The 24,163-nt window shown below is 45.7% G+C and overlaps 1 protein-coding gene across 2 annotated transcripts in view; it reads right to left on the bottom strand.

The window, feature by feature from the left end:
* Positions 1–6,426: 6,426 nt before the first annotated feature.
* BACH2 (BTB and CNC homology 1, basic leucine zipper transcription factor 2) overlaps positions 6,427–24,163 on the bottom strand; it is a 359,621-nt gene continuing 341,884 nt past the window's right edge. For both annotated transcript variants that reach the window (XM_011984420.1, XM_011984419.1), the window contains 2 exons: positions 18,057–18,263; positions 6,427–12,768 (listed from right to left, as the gene is read on the bottom strand). In XM_011984420.1, the coding sequence (XP_011839810.1) occupies positions 12,283–12,768; positions 18,057–18,263 (693 nt within the window). In that variant the 3' untranslated portion in view covers positions 6,427–12,282. The remainder of the gene's footprint in view (positions 12,769–18,056; positions 18,264–24,163) is intronic.

The raw sequence follows: 24,163 nt of genomic DNA, 5'->3' as shown, positions 1-24,163 counted from the left end.
CCTGACCTCGTGATCCGCCCATCTTGGCCTCCCAAAGTGCTGGGATTACAGGCATGAGCCACCGCGCCTGGCCCTATTGAAACTTTTGGCTGAGAAGTTTTACACAATTTAACAATTACCAAAGAATGTGAAGAAGATGAAGAAGGACACCGCTTTATTGAGGGCTGGATCATCATCTGGACACGCTGTGGACTTCTTCTCTGTAGCCACGTGCTAATTTCCATTTTACAGATAAGGAAATAGGTGACTTGTAGCCGGGCACGATGGCTCACGCCTGTAATCCCTGCACTTTGGGAGGCCGAAGCGGGCGGATCACGATGTCAAGAGATCAAGACCATCCTGGCCAACGTGGTGAAACCCCATCTCTACTAAAAATACAAAAATTAGCTGGGCGTGGTGGTGTGTGCCTGTAGTCCCACCTACTCGGGAGGTCGAGGCAGGAGAATCTCTTGAACCCAGGAGGCGGAGGTTGCAGTGAGCCGAGATCACGCCACCATACTGCAGCCTAGCGACCGAGCGAGACTGTCTCAAAAAAAAAAAAAAAAAAAAAGAAATAGGTGACTTGTCCTAAGTCACATAGTTAGGTTGTGTGAAACATAGTCCTTGGGACACAGCAGGGGATAAATTAATATTTATTGGATGAGCAAGTGAGCTGGAATTGGACCCTCAGCCTGTCTGACTCAACCCAAACTCCTGTTCCTACACCCATGGCTGGCCCTTGCTCTCCCGGCACATGGCCTCCTGAGTTTAGCATATTTTTAACATCAGAGATAGATTGTTCTAAAATAGACAATTCTGTATTTGAATTAGTTTTCCCTTTCCATATGATCTAAAGTCAAAAAATCTGGCTAATTGTAAGGGGATTAAGATGGAGCTTAGGAACAAATTGACTTTTTAGTTTTAGGCCTGAATGTTTGCACAAAACAACAAAAACCACAACAGGAGGAGGAGGCAGCAGGAAGGATCCAGAGTTTTCACTGTAATGCTATTGGGCACCACCTCTTACACGGATGTTCACCTGTGGGGAAACACAGGGACAGCTGCCGTCTGCAGCAGCTCTTTGATCCCCAGGATTTTTGACTTATATAGAATCCAAGGTGGGTGGGTAGGGCCTGACTCTTACAAGACCTTTGAGTCTGTTTTGTTTTTGGTTTCCTATCTCTTTCAGAACATGCTTCTAGAACTTTCATCTATTATGAAAAAATAATGCATCAGGAGCAGCTGGTACCTGCAGGAGGAGAGTTGTGCCTTTGTCAGCTCAAACTGCAGGAAGCGCTTTGGGACCCACGCCCTCTGCAGACACCCACCAGGCGAAGGGCCCTATTCAGGGTGCTCCCAGCCTGGGCTCACTTCCACACGAGACCCTTCCCTTATGGGGGCTGGGGACAGATTCTCACCCTGCCTGGGCACACTGCTTGAGGGAGGTCTGATGCTCGGGCAGGGAGGAGCTGTACACCGTCAGAGGAGATCTAGGGACAAGAGCGGCTCTGCTTGAGGAGGAGGATTGGTATATGTCTCCTCTTCCCCAGGCCCAGCACAGCCTGCTGGGATATTTTGCAAGAGAGTTCCCCAGCTCTGTAGTGGCAGTAACAGTAGCAGTTGGCCCCTTAAATGTGGGTCCAGAGAAGGCCTGGAGCTTTGTGCTCAGCCTGAGGTCAGATGTGCTTCCTGTCTCTAAAGAAGAGGTTGACAAGAAACTTTTGAGGCTTTTCCTCTCACCAGTTCATTTCTTGGGGATGAATCAGTTGGATTTTTAATTCACCGATGGCATGGAAATAAAATAATGGATTAGAACACTGGCAAACACTCGCATGCTTTTTTTGTACCGTTCTGGGATCATTCATGGGTAGCGGTGATGCCATGATTGTGCCCCCCAGGAGCTTCCTGAGAGTGGTAGAAGCCAGCACGTCTTCCTCACCCTGCCTGCCCTCCCAGTGGTCCTGAGCCATCTAGGAGAGTGTGTGCCGTGTGATGTGCACTGACTAGCCAACCCATGAGGCTGCTCGGCTGGTTGCTGCTTGGCTCATCTCGGCTCACTGCAACCTCCACCTCCTGGGTTCAAGCCATTCTCCTGCCTCAGCCTCCCAACTAGCTGGGACTACAGGTACCCATGACCAGGCCCGGCTAATTTTTGTATTTTAATATTTTTAGCTTCGCGTTAGTGAGGCTGGTCTTGAATTCCTGACCTCAGGTGCTCCCAAAGTGCTGGGATTACAGGTGTGAGCCACCGTGCCCAGCCCTGAGTTTTTAGAGCCATAAAGGTGGACTCAATTCCCATAGAAAGAGCCTTTTAGCTCCACCCTCCTCTACCCCACAGCCAGAGTAGACCCCAACCCTGGCCACGCACCTGGTAATAAAGGCTTCAAGTTATAAGAAGAATCAATTTGGTTGAAAGCCATAAGGCTTGGCATCATCTATGTCCTGTGAGATAACAGCCACAGGAAATTCAGGCACTGGCCCCTGCCTCTGACCTCATTTCCTGCCTCTCACTTGTAACCCAGCTGTGGCAGCTGTCCCGCTCCTGCCTGCTGTTGCCCACCGAGGAGTGTGCTGCTGGACAGTGTCCACCTATCCTGTGGCTGCCTTTTGGGGACTCATTATTTTCATGGAGGCAGTTTCACCATATCTTCTCAGTCACCCATTCACTCACCATGCCTTTCTTTGTGGCAGCCTTGTAATTATAGTAACGGTGGGGGGTAGATGATAGGGTGTTTTTTTTTGTTTTTTGTTTTTTGTTTTTTTTTGAGACAGGTCTTGCTCTGTTGCCCAGGCTGGAGTGCAGTGGCATGATCTTGGCTCACTGCAACCTCTACCTCCCGGGTTCAAGTGATCCTCCCACCTCAGCCTTCCCAATAGGTGGTACTATAGAGATGCACCACCACTCCCAGCTAATTAAAAAAATTTTTTTTTTTGTAGAAATACTATATTCCACGTGCTCACATTATCTATACCTTGTACAACTTGTCAAGTTGTTATTTTTCATTTTCATCTTATAGATCTGACAAGGCTCAAAGAGATTAACTTTCTCCACAGTTAAAGAGCACACAAGTTGAAGTGCCTGCTGGAATTCAAATCCATATCCAGCTGCTCTGAGGCCCGCAGTCCTTTCAGAAATCCTTGCTCTCCTTTCTGTAAAAGTCAGCAGCCCCTGGGCAATGATTTATTTGTACATCTCTCTGCCCAACTAGCCTGTGAAAGCTGTAAGGGTAAGGTATTTGACATCCTGGATGCTCAGCATGTAACACAGTGTTGGTTGAATGAATATGTATTTATGTATAAATGCCAAAGGCAATACCTTACCCTTTGCTTCCAATTTTCCAGTCTTTATTTCTTATTCACTTTCTGTCATGTTGGGTCAATAGGTTTGTCAATAGGTTTCAGAGGCCTCTATGGCAACTTTTTTTGCAATTTCAATTTCTTTCACTCTGAAAAGTCTTTACAGGATTGTCAACACAGCACATATGGAGGTTTTAAAAAACAAGTTTGAGGCTGGGTGTGGTGGCTCATGCCTGTAATCCCAGAACTTTGGGAGGCCAAGGTGCGGGGGATCATGAGGTCAACAGATCGAGACCATCCTGGCCAACAGGATGAAACCCCGTCTCTGCTAAAAATGCAAAAATTAGCTGGGCGTGGTGGCATGCGCCTGTAGTCCCAGCTACTTGGGAGGCTGAGGCAGGAGAATTGCTTGAACCTGGGAGGTGGAAGTTGCAGTGAGCCAAGATCGTGCCACTGTACTCCAGCCTGGTGACAAAGCACGTCTCAAAACACAACAACAACAACAACAAAAAACAAGTTTGAGCTGGGCCTGGAGGCCTGCCTATAGTCCCAGTTACTCAGGAGGCTGAGGCGAGAGGATTCTTGCGACTAGGAGTTCACAGCTGTGGGCGCACTACGATCGTGCCTGTGAATGGCCATAGAACTCCAGCCTGGGTAGCATAGCAAGGCCTTGTCTCTATAAAGAAGAAAAAACAAAGTCTGAAGGGCCCAGTATAAAATGTAATGTTTCCAGTGACTGCTAGTGTGTCTTGGAAGGTTTCCGTTCACTGCTTCGGGATGAAGGGCACTGTCTCATGGATGCACTTGTCTTCAAGAAGAAAGAGTAAGAACTAGCCATGGAGAATCAGCAATGCCTCTTTGTGGCTAAGCAGGCCAGTGACAGGTGTGTGTCAGGATCTGCAGGAACCAGGGACGGGTGTGGAGACGGGAGATGTCATGCTCTTGAGTGAAATGAAAGACACTTGTGTAATGGGATGTGTGGCTTTCTCCATCTCTCTGGGCCTTGATTTTTTGACACCAGGAAGTATTGTGTTCATTTGTATCAGGAAGGCATAGGTGCTCAGTGAGGAGAATTGGAAACCCATTTCTGCTCACGGCAACTTCACCAGCTGGTGTTAAACATTAAGTATAATCTTGCTAATGCATCCCAAGTGGTGGGGCAGAGTTGGGTGAGGTGGTGGGTTGGAGAAGAGGGAAAGATTCTAAAATGATTTTAAAGAACAGCTCAGTTATTTCCAAATACATTTAACAAAACTGCTGGCAGGGCCTTGTGTAGAGGCAACCTGTCCTCACTGCCCCAGAGGCAGATACAAATTTCCTGTAAGAAGCACATGTAAAGTAGGAAAGAAAATGGCTGCTGTCCACCCGGGGCTGGACAGTGCTTAAAAGCTCTTTTGTAGCTGCGATTCCCAACATTTTTGGCACCGGGGACTGGTATCGTGGAAGACAATTTTTCCACGGACCAGAGGTAGCGGGGGTTGGGGGATGTTTTCGGGATGAAACTGTTCCACCTCAGCTCATCAGGCATTAGAGTCTCATAAGGAGCTGCAACCCAGATCCTGCACATGCACCGTTCCCAGTAGGGTTCGCGCTCCTATGGGAATCTAATGCCACCGCTGATGGCAGGAGGCGGAGCTCAGGCAGTAATGTTCACTCCCCACCTGCTCACCTCCTGCTGTGAGGCATGTTCCTAACAGGTCATGGACCGGAACCAGTCTGCGACCCAGGGGTCGGGGACACCTGTTTTGCAGGACACAACAGCTGGTGAGGTTTATTTTGCTTCAATGCATGACCATTATTTGTATCACAAGAGCAAATGTCAGGGTTGAAGGTGCAAAGGACCATCAGTTCTAAATTACCAGGGTTTCCCACAGCAAATTCTGGGACTCTGACCCACCTGTTTTTCTCAGAGTGGACTAACTTCCCATCTTCAGGCATAGGTAATCCACCTCTAGTACCGACAATGTTATGACTGTGATGTTGTCAGAGCAGCACACATTTGCAAAACCCATGACCTGCTTTCAGGAAGCCTTCCTTGACTCCATAGGTGCCCATGGAGACTCGCCCGAGGGAGCAGAACTTGGCAGCTTTTAATTTCAGTTTTCCCATCTGGCGGTCGGGTGCACTTCTTGAAGCTTGGATCTTGGCAGCACAGCCCTGCCCTGCCCAGACACCATCCACATGCACTCGTTACAGCCTCGCTGACAGCTCAGACCGTCCCTGCTCTGCTCTAGTGACTTTCTCTCACCTCTGAGTCCAGTGTTTGCTCATGGCCACTCGACCTGCCCACCATTTGATCTCTTTTCTCTTTACATTAAAACCTAAGACACAACTATGAAATACACTTTTAGAATACACCTTTTAAACTGTACAGTCATGCGTGGCATAACCATGTTTTGGTCAATGATGGAACGAATATATGACAGTGGTTCCGTAAGACTGCAAACCCTATTTTTACCACACCTTTTCTATGTTAAGATACACAAATACTTACCCTGGTGTTACAATTGCCTGCCATATCCAGTACAGTTACATGCTGCACCAGTTTGCAGCCTAGGAGCATGTAGTCTAGGTGTGTCATAGGCTTTCCCATCTGGGTTGGTGCGGCACACCCTGATGTTCTCACAATATGAAATTGTGTAAGGATGCATTTCTCAGAACGTACCCCCTCACTAGCTGATGTGGGACTGTGTGGTTTCCTCAACCACAATTCTACACATCTTTCCTTGCAACTCATTGCAGCTTGGTGTTGGTTTAATGTTCTTTCTCATTTACTTTCATTTAGTTTTTAAAAAATTAAGCCTTTTTTTGGATATAATTGCAGATTTACATGCAATTGCAAGAAATGATACCCATCACCCAGTTTTCTCCCGTGGTAACATCCTGCATGGTGATAGCACAGTATAAAAACCGAGAAATTGGGCTTAAAGCCTTTTATCTACTCTCACAGGCACTAGGGATTTTTAAAATTCAGAGTTTAGGAATCACATTAATATTATCAAATTTTAAAGATTCCTAATCAGATTAATCAGGTAGCAAGTAAGGGTCTAAGTCAGAGGAAGAGAAACGGCCTCTAGGAAAAAAGATTTCCTGAGGTTTACTCACTCTGTAATTTGGAACACAGGGATCAGAGAGAAAGAAAATCAGTTTACAATGCATAATGATATGTCTTTATTTCATCAACAGAAATGGTGTCTAGACAAAATTCAGTTAACACTAGCAATTCAATTGAGTGAAAACTTTTTTTGCACAATAGTGTATTTACAATGAGTAAATGAAGTTTCAATTCATTAATTCATAGCAATGCTTTTTTTCCCCAAAAGGTAAAAATTCTTAGTTACAGAGAATAAGCATCAACAGCCTTTCATTTTTACAATAAAAACCACAAGAAAAACCACAATCACTTAGAAAAAAATAAGGACAAGCCTAAGAACTAGTACAATAAAATGATGCATTGAATTAAGTTACATTAATCGCATAGAATCTGTGTAAAAAGTATGTAGAAAAACACCTGATGTAACCTGTTACAGTCGTTGACCAGTTATGAGAGGTACAGAGGGTTATACAGGTAGATATGTGTGAAAACTGTCCGTATTGTTCAACCTGGGGAGGAAGAGAAGAGGGGCTGCGGCCCCTTGCATACACTGAGAAGACCCTGTTTTGAATATGGCCTCTGGAGTTTGTAAGGCATATATTAGAGGTGCACTTGCATCAGACTGGTTCTGGAACAAATTGTCACAGGCCCTCTTGGCCTCACTAGCAAAGGTGCTGCTTGCCTTGAATGGCTCACTGTGTCTAACAAGCACCTGAAGCTCCCAAACACATATGGAATCTTCCTGATCACTCACTAGAGGTGCCATGTCTTTATGTCAGAGCGTGAACAGGCATCCCAGGATTTGCACACACAAAATACATTGTTGGGACTTAAGGGGAGGTCACACTTCTGCCTCCAAACATGTTTTGGTAGAAGACTGAGCATCCATCTGTAGGAAAACCCCTTTGTCCAAGTCCCTTCACTCTTTCGCAACATATGCGTCTGATTATTCCCATGGGAGCGCTTGGCACTGAATGTGAGTCTACCTGAAATGAATGGTCTTGGTGCACTTCTGCTTCTAAGAAGGGCCAGTGTTTTATCTGAGGTCAATAAACTGGAATGAGAATGAAAGTCAGAGCTGTTTATCCATTGCTTGACAGCGATATGCATACACCATGTCACAACATTAAATCAAAGCTATGAAAGTTGGCCTCTGCAACCAAGTGGGTATTCTTCACAAAATGGCAGCATCGTTTTCATATTACATTTAAAATGCACTGATATTCATTTGATAGAAATATCATCTCCCAGGGTGGAGTGTAGGAAAATACTATAAACTTACTTTTCTTTGCAAGTAATGTTTTTGCACCGTCAGTTGAATAATTTATCCTCAATCTGCCACAATAAGACTTTTCTATGTACAAATGCTATTTGCACACACTATTTGTGTACAAATATGTTCTGTTCTACAGCATCGGTTTTGGATGCTGGGGTCATGAGATGGCTCGGGCAGTACTATCAACATACACTTTCAACACACAATGCCTCGTGCACACAGACTTCCTGTATGAATACCAACTCCACAACAGGGCATTGTACTGTGGACTGGCTCACCAGAAATCGAACTTCCAACACAGTGTTCAATCTGGGGAAGAAACACTAACCCATGGTACAACGAACAGCTTTATTCTTAAAAAATAAAAACAAAAACAAAAACAAAAAAACACCTTGTTCTTTAGTCTATTTACAGTCATTTGAGGACCAAACTTGATTCTTGCTCCTTTATGGATCTGAGACTCCTCCTAAACTGTAAGCAACAGTGGAGCAGTTTGAAGTCATTTCTAAAACAGCTCCTAGTTTAAATGGGGCATAATGTAGAGAAGTAGGTAGCCAAATAGGGACGTGAGAAAGCTTTGCAGGCAGCTCTTCCTCATTGTGAGAGGATTATGCTACTGCACAGGATGTCAAGCAGCTTCACGGGACAGGAGTTTTTTGGTGTCTTAACAGGCTTATCATTTTCAAACCTTTGTTCCTTCTTTTTCTTCTTCTTTGATGGCAATCATAAAATATTAAAAGAGAAAATGTGGGTTTAGGCCTCTTGACAACAGCATTAAACTTCACACTGTGCACACTTCACTTTAGCCAGTCCTCTTATGAGTCCTGTCGCTGGTCCTGGCTCCTTTTGAAGGAGTAGTGGCAGTTGTCATACTAATCACTAGCCTTTTTTTTTTTTACTTCCTTGGAAAAGCAATATAAGGATTACATCCTGAATTAGAGTGCATCTCAAAAGCAGCAAACCTTTAGAAAGACAGTTAATAAATTACTCGCACAACATACAGTTGCAGACGCACAGAGTCAGGTTTTCCACTGCAGCATCGCCTCTGACGCCTGAGTCATTGCTGGGAACTGAGAAGAGAAGTAGCAGGATGGCCTCGTAACTTTGTCAGCTTTTTTTTTTTTTTTTTTTTTTTTTTGAAATTTTTCTAATAGTTTTGTTCCAGAATCAGTATGTAATGAAGTTCAGTTTTAATCAAGGCACCCCCAGATAACACAGAGAAACAAACACATACAGCAAAGCACTCACCTGCCCAAAGCCTGACCAACTTGAAGAGAGGTTGCCTGGAGACACAAGCAGGACAAAGGCAGATCCAAGGGGAGGACTGGATTTAGGTGGGATGTTCATTAGTCTCAGGGTCATCTCCACTGGCTCTGCCCCAACAACCATTCCTACCCCAGCCATTTGGAGACCCAAGCAGGCATCCTCCTAAACAGCCTGTGGTTGGAGGGTCTCTTATTTTTGTAAAAGAGCCTTAAAAACAACCAAATGTCCCTGTACTGTGCGAATACTCTTCCTTGCTGTTCACTTGCTTTTTTTTTTCTTAAAAGGTGTGGGGTTGACCGACGGATCCCAGGGAAAAGAGACAGGCTGGGTTTTAAAATTCCACTTGAGGCCGTTTGGATTCTGGTCCCCAGCAAGTCCTCCCTTTGAATCAACCCAGAAATAATTTTGACAAGCACACAGTTCCGAATAGGAAAAGACACGCACACATCACATGAACAACTGCACGAAGCTAGTCACGGTTCATGGTGTATTATGAATGAGATAACTTGCTAGAAATCCCTATGAAACTGGAAGATGGTTTTTAGAGCAGTGTTTTTAACCAGTTCCCATGGCAGAAGTTAGGTTGGGGGAAGAGGAAGAAAAGCGAGGCAGGGGTTGGTGGGAGGAGGGTGAGGTCTGAGTTAGGGTGGAGAGAAATAAAGAGACCCTGCCCCTCCTAGAAATGACTGCCAAACAGGTCTGGGCTACTGAACATAGAAACCTGGGGAAACGGATGGAATGTGGTCAAGACTACCAGTTGCACATGAGTTGTTACCAGGGTAAACCTCATGCCAAGAAGCTGGGTTGGACCTGGTTATGATACGAGCAGAAAGTGTTCTTTTTGTAAAAGAAGAGGAGAGGTCACTTGGAAAGGCAACAATAGAGTTAAAAAGCAAAATACTGTCAGCTGACTCCACCATAACACACGCCTGTGAAGTACCACGTGATTCACATTGAGTTTATATTCTCGCTGTCACCAGTTTTCCACAAAGGCAAACCTCACGGTGAAGCACAGAACTGTCCTAGTAGGCCAAGAAATTCCAACAACCATAACAAAAACCAGCAGCTCCAACACAGAGCTTTATCAAGATCTGTTTCAGACAAGCACACACACACGCACACACACAAACACACACACACACACACACGAGAAAAAACAAAAACCCAGAGGCAGGTTTTAAAAGTGGAACTGTTTAAAAAGAGCCTTTTTTTTTTTTTTTATCCTACTGCATGAACTGACAAATTTCTGGCATTCATACATATTTAAACATTTAGTGCTAATATTTGTACAGAAAAAAGTTAATAATACTAAAACATATGTTACTATGATTTCACTGTTCGCCTACATCGTATACTAATTTCCCCTTTTACATGCAGCTTTAATATTGTCCAAACAATGGCACAAAGAAAGAAACAAAGTCAACCATCTATTCCCCACTGCCCACCACCCCGTCCCCACATCAAACTGTTCAGGACTCTCTTCCCCAGCCGGGCTGGAGTGGCCCTCGGGCTGCTCAGTGAGACCCAGACCCAAGGCCACTGGAGCGAGGGAGCTGATTCCTCCTCCTCTGGGGCACACCTTCCTGTAAACGTGGCTGGGGCCAACACGCCCCCAGAGCCAAGGGAAGCTGCTCTCTCTGGGTTGCAAGTCAACCAGTTTTGCAGCAAGAAGAGAAAATTATCATCAGGTGAGGGTAGGGTATATGTGTGATTCGGGAAGGGGACAGGGAGGGCTCCCGGTGATAGCTTGTCCAAAGCCTCAGAATGAAGTCTGCCTTCAGACAAGAGACTGGCAGAAAAACCTCAGAAGACAACTCCAAGCCTTTGGAGAAGGAAAGGAGAAAGAATGTGTCAGCCTGTGTCAGGGATGGATCGCAGATGCCAGGATGCCCTGCTCTCTCCCAACAGGGTGAAGGCAGGACCTTCGGGGCTGTGATTCAAATCCCCTCAGGCCAGATGTCCTGGGAGGCCGAGCCTGGGCAGGAAAGCCGGTGGCTGGTTGGCCCCGTCCTTCAGGGGGGCAGGTCCTACAGCACAACAGTTCCAGAGCAAGCCGAGGCCTCAGGACGTGTTGAAATGAATGGGACTTACTCCCTGGGTGAAAACGTTCTAGCTTGATTTCTAGGAGCCAATGCCTGCTGAGTTCTGGTATAAAATCATGGATTCCTGTTTTTCTGATGTACTTTTGAGTGAGATGTCCAAACTCTCTCCCCACGTAGGAATCTGAACATCCAGCATCAACTCTGAACTCTCTATCTGCATTTAAACTTTGCTTAGGGAAAGGTGGGGAGGAGGTGAAATATAAAAATATTCAAGCAGATTATTGTCTACACATCCTAGGATGAATTCATTATTTGGCAAGATTGTTTTTCCTACATAATTATCACCTGAGTGCTTTTTAATTAGCTAAAATGTTTTACTTTTTAAACTAAAAGCAAAGAACATACAGTATACTTGAGTTATACTGAAGTTACAACTTCATTTAAGAAAATAGGTTTGACCCAAAACTCAGTGCAAGTGGCAAAGTTGACCATCACTGTACAGTATCTGCAAGGAAAAAAACAAAAAAACCAAAAACAAACAAACCCCCCCCCCCCAACAAACAAAAAACAAACCCACAATACTCAAATGACACCACGTGGCGGTGCCAAAACCAAACCAAATGAAAAAGAAATCTGAACTAAAACCTTGGGAAAAAGCTTCCAACACTGAATTTTGTCCATAAATAAGCACAAATTGAAAATTGAACTGTGAAGCAAGAAAAATGACCATGTTAACAGTTACCAAACTAGTTCTAGCATCAGAGACAAAAGAAGAGGAATGTTGGAACCTGTTTCTAAATGAGAAATAAGTTTCCAGTTTTAGGATGAGAAAGTTGAGGCATGCAGGACTTTTGCATATGGATATATATATATATTTTATATATATATTATATATAATATGTACAGTCTAGCTATAAAACTTTGATGTGTATAGAAGCTGTCTTCAATGAAAAAAATTGAACATTCAGAAGAAATTCCTGAGATAGGGTTTGTGACATGGGCCACTGAGAAAAAAAATCCGTGGTTGGGGCCTAGAGGTGTTGTAGTCTATCCCTGTGAAGACTGAAATTGAGCCACAGACAGACAGTGTCATCACTGCTGTCTTTCCTTGCCTGGGCAAGGGGTAGCACCATTGTGAAGGTAACTATCTATCACTCCTGCTCGAGAAGAGGAGAGACTACTTCGGAACAGTATTGCTGCTAAGACCGCTGTAGTGTGCACCAAATGTGTTCTCGGTTTCTTCGGGACAGCAGATGAACAGTGCCACAGGCTGACTGAAGAATGCCTGGATGAGAGAGGTGTGCAGACCGGGAGGCAGAGCCGAGTCACTAGGTGTAATCTTTCCTGGGCTGTTCGTCAGTTGTACATTTATCAGTCATTTCCTGGCAGAAGTCCACGGTCACTGTTTGGCTCCTGGGTTCAAGAGGAGGTCCTCCTCTCTCTGAGAAGGTTCCGGGGTCAGTGCCTTCTAGCCTCCTCCCAGAGGTACAATTCTCGGAGGTGTTGCTGGGTGCCCAGGGGGGTCCGGGGGGAGCTGCGCCTGGCTCCAAGCAGCAGGGCACATTTTCCCCCACTGCGCATTGGGAGGCTGCAATGTTCTGCTCAACACCCAAGGGCGCAGGGTTAATACTGGAGGCTGTGGGCAGGTCCATGGGTCTGAGGACAGGGCAATACCGATGCAGGGCCTGGATCTGCTCGGGACTCTGGATGTCTCGGCAGACTTCCTGGGAAAGGCAGGAGAAGTTGTCCAACAGTTCCCCCATGCATGCTTTCAGTTGATTCCTCTCTGACAACAGTTTCTCTTTCTCACACACCTGGACAGCAGACAAAAAAAGAGAAGGGTTGATCAAGCCTGAATTGGAGGACCGAAGGCCTCGTTTCAGGAGGTTTTCCAGCCTTTGTTTTGCATCCTCCATTATAATGTAACTCAAGAATGACTAGGTCAGGCTCTAGAAACTTAAAAGATACATATTCAGGGAGCCCAGACAGGGGCTTCTGCCGCACCTCCCATCTGAGCAGCCCATCCAGATGGGCTGCTGACACCAACATCTTCCCCAGGACACCTCTTCATCCCTCTCCAAGGCCCAGGCAAACCACCGGCAAAATTGTCACCAATCAGAAAACTTCGGAGTCAATGTTTTGGTTTCCCAGAATTTGGGGTTTGTAGAGAGTTAAGTTAAAAACTCTCAGTCCCAATCTTGTGATTGAAAATCTCCCCCAAATGTATCAGGTTGCCATTTTTGAAAGGCAAAAATCTACCATTCCAACTACATGACATTTTGAAAAAAGCAAAACTATGGAGACAGTAAAAAGATCTGTGGTTGCCAGGGGTAAAGGGGGTTGAACAGGCGGAGCACAGAGGATTTGGGGGCAGTGAAAGCCTCTGTATGACACTATACTGGCGGGTCCATGTCATTATACATTTGTCCAAACCCACAGAATGTACAACACCGAGAGTGAGCTCTAACGTAAACTACGGACTTGGGTGATAATGATGTGTCAGTGTAGGTTCATTGACTAACATGTGTACACTTTGTGGGGGATCCTGACAGTGGGCGAGGCTGTGTGTGTGGGAACAGGAACATATGGGAACTCTCTGTATAGTGTGTTCAATTTCGCTGTGAACCTAAAACTGCTCCTAAAAAAGTAAGCCAGGCTGGGGTGCAGTGGCTCACACCTGTAATTCCAGCACTATGGGAGGCCAAGTTGTGTGGATCCCTTGAGCTCAGGAGTTTGAGACCAGCTTGGGCAACATGGCAAAACCCCTTCTCTACAAAAGATACAAAAATCAGCCAGGTGTGGTGGCGCACGCCTGTAGTTTCAGCTTCTTGGGAGGCTGAGGTGGGAGGATCTTGTGCCCAGGTGGTGGAAGCTGCAGTGAGTGAGATGGTGTCACTCACCCTGGGTGACAGAGCGAGACCCTGTCTTCCCCCGCCAAAAAAAAAAGTGTATTAGAAAAAAAAACCCCAAAAAAGTAATCAGGAATTTCCTATGGTTGCCTAACATATGGAGTTTCATATAGAACCCAACATCACAGGCTCTCTGGCCTTGGTAGCAGAGCAGACTGAACAGGAGGGACCCTCTCGAGGACAGCTGGGGTATGTGCAATGGGTCTGGAGCAGCGATTCTCCCAGACTCGGGAAGGGAGAAGGAAGGATGGAGCCTGAACCCTTGCGTACTAGCCCAAAGTTCTGAGATGTTCTTCTCCTTAAACAAAATCCTACACATGCTTTTGTGTTCCTGAAATTCACCATCCCAACAGAGATGACTTCAGCAACAGACTGGAGACTAATTAAGGTTTTACCATCAACATTTGTGGGAAGGGGGCTGGGCGTGGTGGGTCATGCCTGTAATCCCAGCACTTTGGGAGGCTGAGGTGGGTGGATCACCTGAGGTCAGGAGTTTGAGACCAGCCTGGCAAACATGGTGAAACCCCGTATCTACTAAAAACATAAAAATTAGCTGGGTGTGTTGGGGCATGCTTGTAATCCCAGCTACTCAGGAGGCTGAGACACGAGAATTGCTTGAATCGGGAAGGTGGAGGTTGCAGCGAGACGATATCACACTACCGCACTCCAGTCTGGGCGACAGAGCGAGACTCCATCTCAAAAAAAAAAAAAAAAAAAAAAAAGAAAAATTGCGTGAGGGTGAGGGGAGGAGATGGGGTTCCATGAGGCACACACAATGAAGTGGATGAAGAAAAGGGGCATCTGAAGCAGCATGAAGTCAGTTCTCACCAACCCTTTGCAAGCGCAGGCAGGAGAAGAGGATGGGAGAGAAAATGAAGAGGAGAAAGGGAGGAGCAGGCATGCGACATGCACAAGGAACAGGTCTCCGACACGGAAACTGCATGTGCTGTAACATGAACGCAATCTGGCAGGCGGCGTGGGCATGTGTGTTGGAAAGACAGATTTACACCAGGAAAGGGCACCTGCTAAAATATTTATAAATTTATCAAGAAAATACATTTTAAAAAGGAAAAATAAACAGATGTAGAAGTGCAACTTGAGAGAAATACATTATGCGAGTTTGCAACAGCTGAGTGGCGGGTGTGTGGGAGACGACGTGGGAGTGGGGAGTGAGTGCAGGGCTTGCTGGGGACTGGGCAGGGAGGGACTGGGGAGAGGTGGAAGCTGCTCCATCCACCAACGCCATCCCTGCCAGGACACTGCATCCCCGCCACAGGGTGGCAGACAAGAAACAAAACACATCTGGGATGTCTCCTTGGGGAGAAAACTTGTATGGGTGGCTGTGCAACCTGGAGCTCTCCCCTTTTAGTACAGAAATCTGCAAAGTGAGGGGCAATACTGCTTGGGCGCTGGGAGAGGAACCCTGGGATCATTCTGCCACATTGCCCTGGCCAAAGCACTGACCCCTCCAGGCCTACTCATTTGTTAAATGTTCCAGGCCACTTTCTAGGGGGAAGAAAATGAGGTGCTGCATGTGACAGCAGCAGGAAAGACAGTGTAACTCACACCTCGGTTAAAACCATGAAGCTCTAAGTCACACACGCACACTGACGAGTGTGTTCTCATTCAGCACCGAAACACAACGCATTATTTAAGGGATGCCAAAAAGTGGTTGGAGAACTAGATGATGCTCTTTTGTTTTTTTAGTTGAAAAATGCTGGCAAAGTGCTTTAGATATCTACCTGGTCTGTGGCTTGGATTTTATTTGTTCAGTATTACAACACTACACTAAGCAGAATGCGAATTACCAAAACCAGGCATTTCTCAAATGTGGGTGACCGAAGTTATTTTACTACCTTAAGAGGAGTGCAGGGCACTATAGACATGTGCCTAGGCCCCTGTAGACTCACACCCAGTGGACTTAACTACCTAAGCCCAGCAGGCTTTCAGAAGACCCACACTCACCAGCAGGAACGTTGTCTCCTTATGTGATTTAAATTAAATTTTGTTGTTTAACAAAAGTAAACAATGTTAAAGAAATATTTGAAAGAAGAAACTCATAATCCCCTGAACTGAAAAGTCACAATATCCAGCAAATTTTAGGGCAACAGACATTTTCTTGACCCCAGCAATGGGTCCAACACTGGATATTCAGAAATGATCAAGTCACTGTCCTTGTCCTTGAGGAACACGACAGTTGAGGGCTGGGGGCTGAGGAAACAGACATATGTGAAGATAACTCAAGAGTAAGTGATAAGCACTAAGCCAGAGGTCAGATCAGGGTTCCATGGGCAGGTGCCCAGCCTAACGGGGGACTCAGGAAAGGGGCTTCCTAGAGACGTGATGCATAACCTGACTCATTCATTCAGAGATGGGGTCTTGCTATATTGCCCAGGCTAGTCTCAAACTTTTGGCCTTAAGTAATCCTCCTGCCTCAACCTCCCAAAGTACTGCAATTACAGGTGTGAGCCATGGTGCCCAGCCATGACCTGACTCTTAAAGAACAAAGGAGATAGAAAAAGTAGAGGAATGTCCAAGACAGAGAGGAAATGGTGTAGGCACAAGTGCAGAGACTGATTTTATCAGGGATCAAGTCCTAGGAAGGGAGTGGATGGTGACACTGGAGAGGCAGCTACAGACTGAAACACAAAGGGCAGGAGAGGTCTTATTAAGAAGCTTGGACTTTCTTTGTTGGTGATGGGAGCTACTAAAGACAGATATTTTCCCTGGTTGGTGAGTGTCAAAACAAAACAAAAAAACAAAACACAAAACAACAACACCACCACCACCACCACCACCACAAAACCCTGAAGTCCAGGGCTATCTTGATAACATATATCCTGTGCTTTTCTAACATCTCATCCTTGCGCTTTGGTTCTCATCAGCTGGTGGCTCACCATGAGGCCAGAGGGTGCTGCAAACAGTCTGAGGAGCCACACTTAGATCATGACCACACCATGCAGCCTCCCTCTTCTTCAGCCTGACACAGACATGGCACCTGAGATGAGTTTCTGTTATTTGGTGGCAGAAAGGTGGAGCTGAAGGAGGTTGAGTTGGTTGCCTTCAAAGCTACAGTCAGGAGCCAGAGGTCACCTGGATTTACTTTCTGTAGCTTATGGCTGCTTATCAAGGAGAAGGGGTGGGGGCACATAGCTCTGAGTATATGGGCGAGCCTGGGAGACGGGAGTTTGTTTTCTGTGACAAAACACTCTCAGGCACAGGGATGGCTATGACAGCCACCTTGAGGCAGAGTTGCAAAAGAAAGGGCCCTGGGGCTGCAAGGGATGCCAGGAGATCATCTCCTGAGCAACGGCCCCGCTGCAGGTAGGCGTCCTATCTCGAATCCATTCTCTTCTGTCAGGAGGCAGGAGAAAGCAGTGGTACAAGACACGATTTGGAATCAGACACCTGGGTTTGCATTCAAGTTCTACCAAGTACTGGGAAGTTACCCAATCCTTCTGCATTGCAGTTTCCTCCTTTGTGAATGGGGATAAAGGAGTGCCTAAGTCATAGCGTTAATGTGAGGATTAAATGGGATCATCCACAAAAACCGTTTAGAAGAATACCTGGTCCATAAATGCTCATAATTAACATCAGTTATTCATTTATGTTTTTGAGACAAGGTCTCACTCTATCACCCAGGCTGGAGTGCAGTGATGCAATCTCCACTCACTGCAACCCCTGCTCAAGTGATTATCCTGGCTCAGCCTCCTGAGTAGTTGGGATTACAGGCACACGCCACCATGCCTGGCTAACTTGTTGCATTTTTAGTAGAGACGGGGTTTCACCATGTTGGCCAGGCTGGTTTCAAACTCCTGACCTCAAGTGATCGACCTGCCTTGGCCTTTCAAAGTGCTAGGATTACAGGTGTGAGCCACCACGCCTGGCCAACATCAGTTATTTTCACGTTGGATGAAAAATAAAAAAGAACTACCTCTATATGAATAATGACTGAAGGATATAAAATATTGACACACTATTACACATCTGCGTGTGCGCACACGTGCGCGCGCACACACACACACACAGAGCAGATGTAAAGCTATTACTTCTGTTGAGAAACTTGTTAAAAAATAAACCCAAACTTCCCCAAAGGATGACTCTTCTTTCTACTTTTCCAACTTTCTTTGCTGTTCCTTTACATTGGTCCTGGTCACTTCCGGTTGCTGATCACAATGGATGGGCCAACTCACCAATTTGCGGATTTCACATTCTAAATTCTGAATACAGTCCAGTTTCCTCTTGCGGCAGCGCTGGGCCGCGATGCGGTTCTTGCTGCGCCGTCGGACATCATGAATGAACTCTAACTGTTCTGAGGTTAGCTTGTGCATCTTAATCATCATCTGGAAATCGTTCCTTGGAAGATCTGTGATTTGATCTACAGGAAAAGGAAGTTTTACCTGAAACCAAGAATAACAGAAAATGATTATGGCAGCTGGATTTTAATTCTGGCAGGCGGAACATCAAAAACGATACAACCTCCTTTTTACGATGACCAAGTAATATGGAAACTACTGAAAGCAAGCAGTGATTACTTATTTCCTGTTTAAGGACAAATAAGATGTAATAATAACAGGATAATCAAAGAGAATAAGAACACACATATTGTAATGTTATTGTCTCTCAGATTTTTGAAGCAAATGGCATGAACAATATTGGAAAATGTTTCATTTTTCATTGATGAAGCACTTTTGTAAGAAAGATTCCAGTTAGTTGAAATGTACTTCCATAAGACCTACAGCCTAACTCAATAAAATGACAAGTTACAGGGAGATACCACATAAGTACATATCTAAAGCACCTGGATGAAGACAGCCCCACATATCCTGAAGATGCTGGAGACATAAAAAACCCAGTGTGATTCTCAGTTACAATAGCATATGGGAGAGAGGAGAACATAACTTGGATAGGCTTCACCAGCATATACTAGGAGTCAGAAGAACCAGACTTTCATCCTTCTCACCAGACCCGAGACCTCAGACTAGCTACTCCACCTCTCTGAGATTCAATTTCCTCATCTGAAAAACAGGGCATTTAAAAAAAGCTATACATTGCTATACAAGTGTTGGGCACTCTGGGACTTTATTTTCCAATGAAATGTTGACATTCCTTCATCAAAAGGTGAGATGCATTTTCCTGCCTTTTGACCAACAGAATGCAGCCGTAGTAATGGTGTATAGTTTCTGAGGCTAAGTCGAAAATTAGCTGCCATGCCTCGAGGACATTCAAGCAGCTCTGTGGAGAAGCCTATGTGGAGAGGGGCTGATGCCTCTAGCCAACAACCAGCATCACCTCACCAGTCATGTGAACAAGCCACCTCGGAAAAAGATTCTCTAGCCCCAGTCAAATCTTCAGTTGAGTGTAGCTCCAGTCAACATCTGACTTCACTTTATTAGAGATCTTCAGCCAAAACTGCTCAGATGGGCCACTCCTGATTTCCTGATTCACATTCACATTTCTCACAGAACCTGTGAGAGGTGTTAAGTGATTACTATTGTTTTAGGTCATTAAGTTTTGGGGTGATTTATTATGCAACAATAGACATTGGATGTAGGTACTTATCAGCAAAATTCCAATTCTTGACAAATTCCAATTCTTGACAAATCAAGGCAAGTAAGTATTATCTAAAGCGAGGACAGCAGTCTCCTGAAGGATGGGTTTGTATCATTACTATGTTGTTAAATGATTGCTTATATTTCTCTTTTTCTTTTTTTTTTGAGACAGGGTCTTGCTCTGTTATCTAGGCTGGAGTGGTACGATCACAGCTCACTCTAGCCTTAACCTCCTGGGCTCAAGCAATCCTCTTGCCTTGGCCTCCCAAGTAGCTGGGACCACCATGCCCGGTTACTTTTTTTTTTTTTTTTGTAGAGATGAGATCTTGCACCAGATGGGGGGCGGGGGGGAAGAGAGAGATTAGGTCTCGCTATGTTGCCCAGGCTGGTTTCAAACTCCTGGGCTCAAGTGATTCTCCCTCCTCAGCCTCCCAAAGTGTTAGTATTACAGGTGGGAACCACAGTTCCTGGCCTGAAATATTTTTCTTTTTTCTTTTGAGAGGGAGTCTCGGTGTGTCACCCAGGCTGGAGTAGAGTGGCACAATCTTGACTCACTGCAAACTCCACCTCCTTGGTTCAAACGATTCTCCTGCCTCACCTCCCGAGTAGCTGGGATTACAGGTGTGCACCACCACACCCAGCTAATTTTTGTATTTTCAGTAGAGATGGGGTTTTGCCATATTGGCCAGGCTGGTCTTGAACTCCTGGTCTCAAGTGATCTGCCCGCCTTGGCCTCCCAAAATGCTGGGATTACAGGGGTGAACCACAGTGCCTGGCCTGAAATATTTAAGAATAGCAACCAGTGAAAAAGATTGCATGAAAGAGCTTCAAGTGTGGAAGGTGAGCAGCAAACCACTACTCTATCTCAAGAGCCTCCCTGGCACCCACGAGCTGACATAGGCTTGCACCTATGAGCGGTCTGTCACTCCCCTTCCTGAGGCTCTTGGGGATTCAGCAGCTTCTGGGTTCAGTCTGGTCCTGCTTCAGAAGCTCCTGGAATAAAAAGGTTGCGTGCTGCCAGGCTAAGAGATGTGTGGGTTAGCTCAGATTCTTGTTTACATGCGCGTCTGCTCTGGATGAGCCAGCAGATGGCACTACAAACCTAAACTTCCTTCAAGCGCTAGCCCAGCCCTGTCTAATACAAACAACACAAGCTACATTTGTGATTTTAAATTTTCCAGTAGCCACATTAAAAGAAGTAAAAAGAAACAGGTGAAATGAGTTTGAATACTGTATGTTATTTAACCCAATAGATAAAAATATCTCCAACATGTAGCTAATGTAATTATTAATAAGATGGTTTACAGTTTTTTTTGTGTGTGTGCTAAACTTCCCAAATCCAAAGCACATTTTATCCTTACAGCGCATCATAATTCAGACTAGCTGCTTTCAGGGGCTCTACAGCCACGTACAGCAAGTGGCAACTGGGCAGTGGCACTCTAGGAGACAGAATAAATGGACTCACTGAATCCCAGCAGCCAGAAAAAAACACAGGTCTGGGCTGAACTGATCAAAATGCTCTTGGGTGAAGAAACTAACCCTCAATAGTGTTCAGATGCTGCAGGGTTAAGTCTGTGTTCTTCAAGGCAGTGAGGATGAAGACGTTTGATCCTGAGCCCAGGTTTCTTTGGTTGCATCATTTGCAGGCAGACACGAGTTCTGATTGCCGGCACGTGTGGCTAGTCAATTCCCATGCACAAAGGCAAACGTATGAAATGATCATTTGACTTTTCTGTGGTTGGGTGCAAGCTCTTTGCCAGGTTCCATCACAGTTCCGAGCTTGTTCCGTGTGGCATTTACTGAAGGTTCCCAGTGGGTGTTCTGATTCAACTTCCACCTGGTGAGCTCTGTCCCATGACACTTTGGTCCAAGAAAGCAAAATCGCAGTAGGGCCCATGACACCACCGTCGGCTTGGTCCTGTTCCAACTGCTAAAGACAGGCAGCCAGGACAAACAGCTCCTTGTAACGGGCTTGGGAAAGGCCTTCGTCCATGGGGCTGTGTTTGCACAGGGCTTCTAATGATATGAAAGAATGATTTCCCTTTAATACCCGTTGGATAACAAACAGACACTCTGATCCTGCACCGTGTCTCCGGAACACAGTCGGTCTGTTGGAGACGCGGATGTTCCAGTGCAGCAGAGGTGGTGGCGCTTTGTGAGCTTGTGGAGTTTTCCCTCTGCTGACAACAAAGCCCATTCTGCTTCTGCTCTACATGTGTTTACTTACTCTTAGAAAGAAGATATCCCTAAGGTTCAGGCTACAGGGAAAGTCAAAAGGACGTCTATACCAAGAGTTACTGTATTTAAATCATCCAGACAGTGAATATAAAACACTAGGGGAATAGGAGGGAGGGTTGCCAGGAAAAATGAAAAATCAACAATGCTAGTTTCAAAGTCCTCGAGACAAAAGGCCATACAACACTTCAGCAGAGCTGCTGCAACACAACCTGCTTTTTAAAGAGGGTCAGAGGAAAAGGTAATAGTCAACTGTAGACTTTCTTCCAGGTGAAAAAAACACCCAACTCACTTGTTCCTCTTTACAAGTCTCGGTTCCCCCTCTAGCAAGGGAGGACTTATGTTCACTAACACACGGGGGTCTCTGAGGTGTTCTCGGACAGGCACGGGGGCGTGGGCAGTGAGGAGGACTTGACCACATCCATGTGTTGTTTCCTGAGTAGTAAGTTCCAAGTCAGGGACATCTTGTCTGGAAATAAGGAGCAGCCACTGACTCTTTGGTACCGTGGAGGACATGCCTCTCCCCAGCTCTCGGCACTCAAAACATTCCTCAAATGGGGCTGAGGAGTAAAAGGCGGCCAGCAGGTCTTGGAAAGTGAAAACACATCAAGAAGGTTGAGGCCCACCTCTTTTCCTTCTAGATAATTATTCTGAGCCAAACAGGCCCAGTCAGGCTGAACATCTTACTGACTGTCCCTCCACACTCACTCCTCCAGGATCTCACTTCGCAGCAGTGGCTTGGTTTCCTAAATAGTCCCAACACCCAGTGTGATGAGGTGAAGAGTCCTGGGAACTGTCGCTACCATCTCAGTCACCCACACACAGCTCCGGGCATGCAGGCTGCGTATAAGGGGAAGGACAGGTGGGATTCACGGGCGCCACTCGTTAGCCAGGGGTCCACCACTTTGGTTCTCAGTAGAGACTTGGAGAATCAGGGCAGCCACTGAGTCAGCAGGCCAAGGGCCAATCAGGGCACCACAGGCCTGCGCCATCGTTGGCACAATAAGCTGATTTTATTCAGCCCAGCAAAGTGTTGACTCTTCTCCCCTCTGGAACACAACAGGAGGAGCACAACTTGAGGTGGTTTTTAGCACGGTACCTGCCCTGTCCTGCTAAGCATGGCTACAGGAGTGTTAGTTCTTCTGGAGACTCCAGCTCTTTTTAATTTTTTTTTTTCTTTTAGAGACAGGATCTCATTCTGTTGCCCAGGCTGGTCTCAAACTCCTGGCCTCAAGCGATCTTCCTTCCTTAGCCTCCCAAACTGTTGGGATTATAGGCGTGAGCCATCACACCTGGCTAGGCTCCAGCCCCTGAGCAGTCAGTAAAATAGATGGTCCGTGCAGTGTGCCCAGGGATTCTCAGGTCCGCCTGTGATATCTGGACAATACATGGAACCTACATATGTCTCTTTGAACGCTGTCTGCACCAATGAGGCAGAGGGGAGACTGTAGGCTGGGCCCCGGGATGCCGGTGCTTCCTTCTCACCAAACAGAAATCGGCTGCATTATTTCTCTTCCCTGCCAACAGCCACGGCCATTCTTCAGCCTAAACCATCATCCCCTTCCTCCCCGTTAAAAGGAAACATTGAAAAATTATATAAGTATTATATAATTATATACATTATTCTCTAAGTATTATATAAAATTATGTATTATATAATATAGCTTCTTTCATAAAATATAGGACAAAAGAAGGGAAAAAAAATTCTCATCCCCAAATGATGACTCTCTCGCTCTGGTAGAGTTCCCCATGATCTTTGTTTTCTCTGTATCTTTTTTAGGAGTTGCAATCAAGTGGTGCTGTATCTATCTCACCCAACAAACATTTTGCTTGCCTAGTGTCTCTGGTTTGCTGGGTGAAGTTTACTGGAAAAGCAGGATGTAGCTGCAAATTTTGCAGAAAAAGCCAGAAACAAATATTTCCTCTAGAAATCTCAGTGGAAGACTAGTTTGTTAATATTTTTTTCCTATTTCATTTCTTGGTTTCATTACCTGATGTTGACTGAAAACTATAGAAGTAGGGTCACATTAGCATGATACCCTGAGGCACTGATGGTGTGGTCAGCTCTCCAAAGTCTTTAACACCCGTACTCTGAGGAGACCCTCAGATCCCAGGGAGATGTCGAGGGAGGAAGCAATATGCCCACTGGACAGATGATTCCAGTGCTGCTGCAACCAGGACAGCCAGCTCAGTGCTGGGCAGATGGTAATGACAAAATCTCCCCTCCCAGGTGAAAAAATGTGTCCCGCACAATTGTCCTTCCATGCTCTCTTCTCATGGTCCAGTTTCTAACACAAATACAGGACACCTAGGATTCAGTTGTGATACTTCAATTAATTAGCTGTGTGATCTCAGGCAAGTCTTCGTTCTGTCTGTCCTAAAGTTCCTGGAGGATCTAGGAGTCAAAGGGAGATAACGCCTGCCCTGCTTAGCTTATAGGGTTGCTGTGAAGAATACAACTGGATGACAGGTGGAAGTGCTTGGGAAAGTTTCAACTGCCTAATAGATACAAG

This window comes from Mandrillus leucophaeus, unplaced genomic scaffold (assembly GCF_000951045.1).
Source record: "Mandrillus leucophaeus isolate KB7577 unplaced genomic scaffold, Mleu.le_1.0 Scaffold268, whole genome shotgun sequence".
In the NCBI taxonomy this organism is placed as follows: domain Eukaryota; kingdom Metazoa; phylum Chordata; class Mammalia; order Primates; family Cercopithecidae; genus Mandrillus; species Mandrillus leucophaeus.
This window is presented reverse-complemented; position numbering and strand designations above follow the sequence as displayed.